The sequence below is a fragment of the Pyrgilauda ruficollis genome, unplaced genomic scaffold, assembly GCF_017590135.1.
Source record: "Pyrgilauda ruficollis isolate IOZ18807 unplaced genomic scaffold, ASM1759013v1 scaffold161, whole genome shotgun sequence".
Taxonomy (NCBI): Eukaryota; Metazoa; Chordata; class Aves; order Passeriformes; family Passeridae; genus Pyrgilauda; species Pyrgilauda ruficollis.
The window spans coordinates 1213921-1223624 of NW_024514876.1; the positions used below are offsets into that span (position 1 = coordinate 1213921).

General features: G+C 64.9%; 2 protein-coding genes across 9 annotated transcripts in view; both read right to left on the minus strand.

The window, feature by feature from the left end:
• Nucleotides 1-242: 242 nt before the first annotated feature.
• On the minus strand, nucleotides 243-4993 carry CDC6 (cell division cycle 6). 3 transcript variants are annotated; one of them, XM_041462879.1, is made up of 12 exons: nucleotides 4862-4993; nucleotides 3626-3877; nucleotides 3259-3477; nucleotides 2626-2825; nucleotides 2385-2548; nucleotides 2143-2249; nucleotides 1869-2008; nucleotides 1682-1782; nucleotides 1494-1558; nucleotides 1172-1371; nucleotides 945-1085; nucleotides 243-847 (listed from the first exon to the last, which is right to left on the minus strand). In XM_041462879.1, exons 2-12 carry the CDS (start codon nucleotides 3861-3863, stop codon nucleotides 758-760), a joined length of 1665 nt encoding a protein of 554 aa, XP_041318813.1. In that variant the 5' UTR covers nucleotides 3864-3877; nucleotides 4862-4993; the 3' UTR covers nucleotides 243-757. The 3 variants fall into 3 exon arrangements, with proteins under 3 accessions (XP_041318813.1, XP_041318814.1, XP_041318812.1); XM_041462880.1 differs by lacking the exon at nucleotides 4862-4993 and adding an exon at nucleotides 4061-4855; XM_041462878.1 differs by lacking the exon at nucleotides 4862-4993 and having other exon boundaries at nucleotides 3626-4054.
• Nucleotides 4876-9704, minus strand: part of WIPF2 (WAS/WASL interacting protein family member 2) — an 11233-nt gene continuing 6404 nt past the window's right edge. For 3 of the 6 annotated variants that reach the window (XM_041462891.1, XM_041462889.1, XM_041462890.1), the window contains 7 exons: nucleotides 9667-9704; nucleotides 9340-9472; nucleotides 9082-9201; nucleotides 8019-8663; nucleotides 6753-6962; nucleotides 6553-6654; nucleotides 4876-5861 (listed from right to left, as the gene is read on the minus strand). In XM_041462891.1, coding sequence (XP_041318825.1) covers nucleotides 5821-5861; nucleotides 6553-6654; nucleotides 6753-6962; nucleotides 8019-8663; nucleotides 9082-9201; nucleotides 9340-9472; nucleotides 9667-9704 — 1289 coding nt within the window. In that variant the 3' untranslated portion in view covers nucleotides 4876-5820. The remainder of the gene's footprint in view (nucleotides 5862-6552; nucleotides 6655-6752; nucleotides 6963-8018; nucleotides 8664-9081; nucleotides 9202-9339; nucleotides 9473-9666) is intronic. The other 3 variants (XM_041462892.1, XM_041462888.1, XM_041462893.1) reach the window with 3 other exon arrangements.

The window sequence follows — 9704 nt, forward strand, 5'->3', positions numbered from 1 at the left end:
CACCCCCATTTGGAGCCCCCAACACTCCCCCCACCCCGCGATGAGGAAGCTGCAAAATTAGGTCAAAGCGTCCATTATTTAACAGAAACGGAGGAGCTGGGGCCAGCAGCTGAGGCTGGGGCCGGAGCCCAGAAGGGGCTGGGGAGGACAGGGCTGGGTCCCCACAGCCCGGGGGCAGGCAGGGATTGGGGGAACAGGGGTGAAACACGGGGGACAGGAGCCAAAGCTGAACCAAAATGACTTTATTTCACGACAGGAAACAAAACGATCCCCCCTGTTCTCTCCACACCAGGGGTCCCTGCCCCCCCGTGCCACTGCCAGCACCAGGACCCAGAGCAGGGCTGGCACTGGGAAGGTTCTCCCTGCAGCCAGAGCGCTCAAGAGGTTCCAGAGAGCCCCAGAAAGAGCTGGGAGCAAAGATGATCCAGGATTCATGGCAGGAGCAACACCAGACCTCATCATCACACACCAGGGTGGCAAGGGGGACCAAGAGCACCCCACTCCCTGCAAAAAGACTGGGGGGGCCACAGAGGGGCTGGGGGGTGTCCCAGCCTCCCACCTAAGCTCCCATCACGCAGCAATTACAATATAACATTAATAATATTATTACATTAAAATATTAATAAAAAGACCCCAGACTGACAGCCCCAGGGCAGAACTTGACAAATGTCCAAAAACCTTGGGAGCCACTTGTCCGCTCTTGCCACAGCAGCAAAATCCCCCTTGGGGCCATGGGGAGGGGGTTGCTGGGGGGTGGTTAGTGCAGCCCCCGGGTGAGGATGCTGCCCACCAGCGCCGTGTCCTGCAGCCTGTGCTCCAGCACTGCCTCCTCCAGCGCCAGGGAAACCTGGGAGGGAGAACAGGGGTGCTCAGCGCCGTGCTGCCACATCCCGGGATCGTGTCCCAGCGCTGTCACCAGCCCCTGCCCCACCACCCTGCAGTACCTTGGCCAGCCGGGCCTCCTTGGCCTTCTTGAGCTCGAGGACACCGCGGGACTCCAGGAGGGTGACAAGGGACAGACACTCGGCCTGGTCGATGGCGGGGAGCTGCTGGCGCCGGCACACCTGGCTGTAGGTGTCGTGGAGCTGGGGAGGGCAGGGGGGGTTAGACCACAGCAAAACCCCCAAGGGACACCCCAGGGACACCCTGAGAGGGTCCCACACCCACTCACCTTGCCCAGGGTCACCTCACGGGCGTGTGAGTGCCGGGCAAGCAGGAGCAGGGAGCAGAGCAGCAGCTTCTGCTGCAGAGGGAAGGTGTCCTGGGAGCCCCGGGACCCCGCTGCCAGCCGGTCCCCAAACACCTCCGAGAGCACCCGGGAGATGTGCAGGAGCCCCACGCGCTTGGGGACAGGGGACACCGGGGAGTCACCTGTGGGACAGAGAGAGGGGATGCCAGGGAGGTGAGGACAGGGAGAGAGGTGCCCCACAAAGGGAGCCCCGACTCCCACTGAGGTGACCCCAGAGGGTTTTGGCTCTGGCAGCAGGACTCACCCCCGGGCAGCGGCTTGAGCAGGGTCTGGCCTCGCACCTCCAGCTCCACAACCTCCACAGCACGCCTGGGGAGGGACAGCCCTGAGTGCCAGGCAGAGCTGGCACCCCTGGCACGGGCAGGGAAGCCACAGAGAGTCACAGGGACCAAGCTGGCCCTGGCAGCACCGGGTTTTGGGGCACACACTGACCTACAGACATCCAGGGCCTTGCGGGCATCACCAGACACTGCAGAGACCTTGCGGGCACAGAACTGGAGGGCAGCAGAGTCCAGGACGGGGTCACCTGCCACCTGTGAGGCACCAGGGCCATCAGTGCTGCCATCCACGTGGGCAGAGGACCCCGTGTCCCCCCACTCTGTGCTCCCCGTGTCCCCACCTGTCCCAGCCGCTCCTGCAGGATGAGGGTCAGCTGCTCCTTGGTGTAGGGTGGGAAGTGCAGCAGCTGGGGCCTGCCAGCCAGGCGGGCTCCCAGCCTGGCCAGGCTCCTGTCTGTCAGGTCCAGGGCATTGGCCAACCCTGCAGGGTGAGAGGAAGAGGAGGATGAGGGATGTTCTCCAAGGAAGGAGCAGGAGGAGACTGCAAAGTCTCCATCACCACCCCCAAAGGGTGCCCAGGGCAGTAGTGCACCCTCCTACACCCTGCACACTCACCCACGAGGACGAGCCTGGAGCTGGGCAGCTGGGGCCACTCAAAGAGGGTGTAGAGCACATCCTGGCCTTTGCTCTCCAGCTGGTCCAGCTCATCCAGCACCAGGAGGCTGTGGGAGAGCTCAGATCAACCCCTGCTCTGTCCCCTCACAGCACTCCAAGCAGGGAGAACAGAGCTGCTGCCAGCCTGCCTCTCCTGGCATCCAGGAGAATCCCACTCCACCCACCAGAGCCAGGGAACTCACACCATGGGCCCCTGGGCCGTCAGATGCTTCTCCAGGCTCCGGATACACTCCCGGCCAGTGGCCACGGGCAGCCCCAGCTGCTGAGCCAGGGCAGGGAAGACGCTGTGGGGGCTGCCCAGTGCCATGCAGTTCAGCACCACAGTCCTGCTGCCAGCCAGCTTGTCCTGTGAGGAACAGGAACGTTACACTGGCCCCATCCCAGTGCCCCACAGCAGCCCCACAGCATGGCCGTGGCACACACCTTGCAGTCGAGCAGAACACGGCTCAGACAGGCTGTTTTCCCAGTCCCAGGGGCTCCGGACACGTAGAGGCTGCCGGGACGGCGCCCCAGGACGTGTTCCAGCAGGAACTGCCGGAGCATCCCTGTCTCCTGCTCCCTGCCCTGCAGCCGCTCGGGCACAGCCGCATGCAGCACCTGCTTGGCCTGCTGGTAGCAGGTACCTGCACGGGGAGCAAGAGCACTCAGGGAGGGAGGAGACACTGCTGGGACCCCATCCCAACTGAGCATCATCCCCATGCATGTCCCCATCCCCATCTCTGCCTTCACACCTATCCCTAACTCCATACAGCCATCCCTAACCCTGGCTCCATCCCCATCCATGTCCCCATCCCCATCTCTGCCTTCATATCTATCCCTAGCTCCATATAGCCATCTCTAACCCTAGCTCCATCCCCATCCCCATCCTTTCCTCCACCCTCAACTCGACCCCTATCACCATCCCTATTCCCAGTCCTTATCCCTATCCCATCCCATCCATAACCCCATGTCCAGCCCTGCCCACACTCATAACCACATGCCCAGCCCTATCCACACTCACAACCCCATCCATAACCCCATGCCCAGCCCTATCCACACTCACAACCCCACACTCACCTTCCTGCCTGAAGAGCCGGCTGCGTGGCTGCTGCCCGCTGAGCCCCGAGCTCCGAGGGGTCTCTGGCCCCCCGCTCCGTGGGGGTGGCCCCGAGCCCTTGGGCTGCTCGGGGGAGGCCGAGGGGTCCCCAAAGAGGAGGCGACGGCCCCGGTTCTCCTTGCTGCGTTTGGCCGGGGAGCAAGGTAAGGCGTGGGGGACGTTGCACAGGTTGTCATCACCTGCGGGGACAACAAGCTGGTGGTGACAAAGGGCCACTCTCCCACTCTCCCTTTACGCTTCAGCCCCACCCAGAAACCCCGCGGGAGCAGCTTTTCCTCCCGAAACGGGGGTGAAACCGAAATGGGGGGACCGGGCGGAGGGACTCACCCAGGCGTTTGCGGGGGCTCAGGGGCTGCACTTTGGGGCTCAGGGGCTGCGCTGCGGTCCGGCCTGAACGTGTGTCCGGAGTGGCCTGGCCAGAGCCGGCGGGTTCCGAGGCTTTGGAACGCGGCGAGGGGCGCAGAGCACGGGAGTCGGGGTCGCTCTTGGCCGAGGGGGCAGCGAGGAGTCGGGCTCTCCTGGTGCGGGGGAAGTCGATGGTGGGCTGGCTCTTGCTGCTGGCCATGGCGGAGGCTACGGCTGCAGGAGAACCGCGGTCAGAGGGCGGGACCCCGGCCAGGTGAGATAGACCGCCAGCCCCGCGGGTCCCGGCCATCCCCTGCCTCCCCAGTCCCAGTCCCCACCGCGCTGCCCCCGTCTCTGGCCCCCCCGTCCCCCATGTCCCCCCATGTCCCCTCGGGTCCCCCCGCTGCCGCCACCGACCTTCTCGCGCCAAATCAGCCCCGGCTCCGCACTTCCCGCCACCAGGCCGAGCTGGCCCCGCCCCCTTCGCCCCATTGGCTGCTCAGCTGCCGCCGCCGCCAATCGTCGCGGCCGGAGGAAGAATCGCAACAGAGCAGCCAATCAGCGAGCGCAGCCTAGGCAGGGCGGAAGGCGCCGAGCGCGGGGCGCGGGGCATGCTGGGAGATGTGGTCTGCCTGCCGGTACTCAGCGCTCCCCGTGCCCCCACGGCCCGCACCCCCAACCCCGCCTTCCCCGCACCCCCAGTGACCCCAGTTCCTCCTATATCGCTTTTTTACCATCGCCCAGTCTTGTCTCTCCACGCTCCCCACCCTTCCTCCCAGTATTCCCCACCACGCTTCCCCCATGCTCCCAGCGCCCACACGTGCCAATCCCCCCTCCCCCTGCTCCCCCTACCCACAATCCTCATTCCCAGTGGTCCCAGTGCCACCAGTAACCCCGATCCTGCCTTCCTACTTCCTCTCTGTGCTCTCAATACCCTCCACCCTGTCTGCCGAAGTGCTCTGCTCCCAGCCCTTGGGGCATCACCTCCAAGAAAGAAAAGGGGTTCCTGGGAACCTCCCCCTTAGACAGTGTCCTTGATATCATTAATCACTTTATTACTTTTATTTAAATGTAATTTCCAGCTCCTCCAAATTCCTCTGTTCCCTTTAAAAAGGGCCCCTCGCTCCAGGAGGGGCAGAACCGTTTTGAACCTTTATTTAACCCAAAGGGCAGTGCTGGGGGAGGGGGCTCATTCTCCAGAGAAACCCCCCTACTCACCCCTCACCCACCTCGCTCCAGCCTCAGCAGGGGAAGGTCCATCATCATAGAAAAAAATCCCCTGAATGAGCCCCAAACCCGTCTGCAGGGGTGGCCCCCCTGCCCCCCGTGCCCTTCCTGCTATGGTACAAAGAGATCAGTAACTACGTTAGTGGGACCCCCGCCGTGGGGCTGGGACCACCCCAGGACAGGGAGTGTAAGGCAAAACATCACCGGCCCCCAGGGCCCCCCCACGTGCCCCCTGGTGTACCAGACCCAGCACAAAGAGCTCCCCCCACCATGTAATTAGTGTTTTCCTGTTAAAATGCTCAAGTTTGGGGAGAGTCAGCAGTGAGAGCCAGGGGAATCCCAGGGGAGCAGTGGTTATGAGGGGGGCACATGGGGGTGCCCCCCTGTGGGGTCAGAGAAAGGGAGTCCCCACCAGCTGTTGGGGTGTCCCTGCATGGTCCTACTCATGTTCCCCCCTGCCTCCACTGGCTCCTGTGCAAAAAAGCAATGGGCTGTGCTGGGATAACAGGGTTCCACCAGGATAACGAGGCTCTGCCGGCCTGTCCCTGCTTCCCCTCGCTCTGGGGGGTCTCACAGCATGTCCATCCCCTGCCTGACCCCAGCCCCCCTCCCTGAGCCCCCCTGGTCCCAACAGCCGGCACACGGCTCGGCCTCAAGTCCCGTGCCCGGCTCCCAGGCAGATCCCGACCCAGGATCCATGAGGAGGAATGAGGGATGGACCCATCCAGGCTTGCCATGAGGTCACCGACTCCTGGGGGGTGCATAGATGAGGCGGGGCTGGCAGAGCAGCACGCTGGACTGGGAGGGGGTCCACTTGTCCTGGGAAAACCGGCGAGGCTGGGAGTGTGTCATGCAGGATCCGGGGCGCTGGGAGCTGGGGGGGTCCGGCTGAGGAAGGGGAAGGAGCTCCATGTCTCTGCTCTGGAACAATCCACCTGCACAGCCCGCTTTCACCTGGGGATGGGGGGCAGAGGGGGAGCCCCACGCGTAGCTGGAAGAGAAGGAAGCCTGTTGGAAGTGGCAGCTCTGCAGAGCCGGATCCAGCACGTCTGCTTTCCCTCCTCCACACCCCCGCGCCAGCTGCCGGCCCCCCCCGACCTCCCCGCGGAGATCTGGAGCCTGGGATTTGTGCCTGGCAGCAGCCGCTGCAGCCGCACCGAGCTCGGGGCTTTTCAAACCCGCATTAAACATTCATGGCTCTAAAAATAAACGAGCATCCCATTCTCCCCGGAGTCTCCGCCGGGATCCGCAGCGCTGACGTGCAGCACCAAGGGCACTTTGAGCTCTGCCGGGTCCAAGCGCCGCTGCTCGGGGCTTATCCTGGGGTACACGGAGGGTCTGCGGCCCCCCAGCCCCTGCCCTGGCTGCAGGGTCCTTCGAGATCCCCTCCGGTGCCAAACGTGCTCAGCAAAGGCAGGAATGAGCTCTGCAGCATTTCCCAGCAGGCAAACCAGGAGCAGGTGGGATAGGGCATCCGCACAGCCCAAATTTCTGCCCTGCCCCACAGCACACAGAGCTGCCTTCAGGGCGTGGGACCCCTGGGAATGGGGCTCAGCACCCCCAGAATGCCAGCAGGGCCCAGGGCATGGCCACTGCACCACCCACCCTGTGCAGGGACAAACAGGACAGTGCCAGCCCCGAGGGCACAGGAGGGGAGAGGGAATTTGGGACACCCTCCTCACCTCTGTTTGTTTTGCTGGGGTAGATTCTCTGGAAGTATTTATATTCCTCTGGGGCTGGGAAGTCTTCCACGGGATGAAAGGAGTATTTGGATTCAAAGTCATCTGTGAAGAAATGGCAGAAGGGGCAGGTGAGGGAGAGGGGCTCTGGGGGAGCCTGGCCAAAGCCACAGGGCTCGGCTGCGAGGGGGGGTCCCACTCACCCAGGAATGCTCTGACGGTGGAGATGGAGTCCCGGTGCCCGTTCCGCACGGGCGGCGGTGGCGGCGGGGGCCCGGCCGGGGTCCGGGTGGGTGGCGGCGGGGGCTTCCCCCGGCTGGGGGGCTCGGCGGGGCCGTGCAGTCTGTAGGGGGGGGGGGGCGGGGGGGCGTCGCGCCCTCCGTTCCGCAGCATCGGCGGCGGGGGCGGCGGAGCTGCAGGGACAGCGGGGTCAGCCCGGCGCGGCATTCCCGGGGCAAACCCAGGGACATCCCCCGGAGCGTTCCAGGCCAGCTGCTGCGCCAGACCGCGGCCCAGGGATGCTCCTACGCGTGCCCGGAGATTTCCTGCTCGATCCTGACATCTGCATTCCTCATCCCTCCACCAGCTGCAGTGCAGGGACCACAGCAGGGACCACAGCCAGCCCTGCTGCCCCATGGCTCACCATCCATCCCAGGGGCTGTTCCAGCCCCACGCGCTCCCAGCCCACAGGGAGCACAGGTCACTCTGCACCAGAGGGGATCCCAGGAGCAGCTATGATCCAGAGAGTCCAAGGGCAGCAGCTCCACATGGAGCCAAGATGCTGCCTGCCAGGACTGGAAGCCACATCCGCAGTGTCACCAAGGCAGTGACAGGACCCACAGCCCCTCTGACCCACCTCTCACTCCTGCCCAGCCTCCCACAGAGGCTCCGTGGCAGTTCGTGCTCCTCATTAGCCTAATTACACTCGGGCTGACAGCGCAGATCCCCAGCTGTAGCTCTGAGGAGGGATTCTGGCAGGGCCAGAAGGACGGAGCGGCTTGGCAGGGGCCCAGGCAGGAGCTGCGGTCTGGACGGGGAGCCCAGGAGTGCACGGGGGGGCACCAGGGCACAGCCAACACCAGTCCCAGCCACGGGGACACACTCCCGAGGGCTGCACACGCAGGGAAAGGCTTCTCCCTGCTCTGCCACAGCTTTTTGCACCCTCCCAGTGACATTTAGGAAGCTCAGGGGAGCTATGCTCTCAAACATTCTCATCTCTCACCTCAGGACAGCATGGGCAGGAGTTGCCCAACCACAACCCATCGCCAGCACCACACTTGGAAGGAGCTGGATGGTCATGGGACATGGCCAAGGACATGTGTTAAACATGGCACTCCAACTCCTGCCCCAGCTCGGCCCCATCACCACATGCAGAAAACTCACTGTGCCCCGAGGCCAAGTCCTGCCTGTCACCCCCCACTCTGACCACCCCAGCCGTCCCCAGGCTCCGTGGAGCGAGCTGCTCTTACCTGCTCCACGGCTCGGGGGGTCTCTGGCCGGCGGCGGGGGGCGGCTGCTCTGCAGGGACGGGGAGGCAGCAGTGGGCGGCGGCGGTGCCAGACCCCGCAAGGGCCCGGGCGCCTTCCTGTGCAAGGAGTTGTGTCTCTGCGGCAGCTCCGGGGCCGACTCGCTGCTGGGGCTGGAGGGGCCGTTGGGAACACCGGGGGGTTGCCGGTAAGGGGGAGGTGGCGGGGCGAGAGACTGAGTGCCCGAGCGGAGGCTGACGGGGGAAGGAGGGGGCTTGATGGGCGGCGGGGCGGGGGGTCCGTCCCTGCTGCCGGGCAGGCGCTGTCCCGGGGTGGGCGGCAGCGGCTTCTCCCGGTTGTAGGGCGAGGCCTTGGCGTGCGCTGGAGGGGGGGCCGGGGGGGCGGCGGCGCGGCGTCCTGGCGGCGGGGGTGGCGGGGCCGAGGAGCTGTGCTTCATGCCGGTGCCACCGGCGGTGCCGGGCCGGGACAGGTCAGGCAGGGAGGGTCTCTGCGTGCGCGGCAGTTCCGGTGGGGACCCCCGGCTGCTGTCGGCATCGTCCTGAGGGCGGCTGTTGCTGGCCGGCACGGGGGGCCTGGGAGCAGCTGCTCGGGAGCCAGGGACTTGTAGTGTTTGTTTAGTGGAGCTGTCTGTGGGGAAGGAGAGAGCACAGTGAGGGGTTGGGCACAGCACGGGAGCAGTGCCCTGTCCCTGCACAGAGCCACGGCCAAGGAGGGCCAGGCCACAGGGACGGCTGTTTGGCACACGCAGGGAGCTGGCACTGAGCACAGCCACACACGGCTCCTCTCTCACCACTCTACCCTGTGGCCACCACAGAGAACACACAGTTCAGCAATACACGCAACTCCTGAGCCCTCCAAAAAATCTGTGTGTGGGGCTGAGGCTTGGGGAGGGCACAGCTGGCCTGAGCCACGCATGGGATGTGATTTGGGGTCCTGCCTCTTGGCAGCTGAAATCCCCAGGGATACACAATCAAATCCTCCACCCTTTCCTGCTCAGGGCCCTCCCCAGGGACCCCCACACAGACGACAGGCCAGTGGCCATTACCTGAGCTGTCCTTGGCTCCCACAGGTCTGAGCTTGGGAACGCCGCCTTGGAAGAGGCCGCCCTTGGGCTGGATGGCAGCTGAGCCGGAGCCGTAGCTGCTGCCGCCGCTGCCCTTGGGCTCTGAAAGGAGGGAGGCAAAGAGGTTAAGCCTGGAATTATCCGCTCCTCCAATGAGGAGCTGCTGGGAACCAGATGGGCAAGTGCCCTGAAGGGTACGGCGGCACCCAGCGTGGGGCCGGGAGCCTCCTGGGGACTCACTTTCCAGGATGGGTGCACTCCGGTCATTGATTTGGGTCACTTTCCTGAGCTTGGTCCCTTTACAGATGTCCTGCAGGAGGGCCCCGCGGCCCCGCTGCTCCTCTCGGCTCAGCTTGGGCGGTTCTGTGTTCGCCTGGAGAGGAGCAGCAGCTCAGCACCTCCCCAGGACCCCCCAGCACAGCAACATTCCCACCAGCCCAGCTCCTCATTCCCACCTCACAGAGCATCCCACCCCTGCCACAGCCAGCCTTCTCCAGGGGCAATTCCTCTGGCAAGTGGCCCCATGTGGGGACAGGCCACCTCCCAGCCCAGCGAGGTGACCCCTACCTGACTGAGGGTGGGGGGCGGCGGGGGGCCGGGGGGCG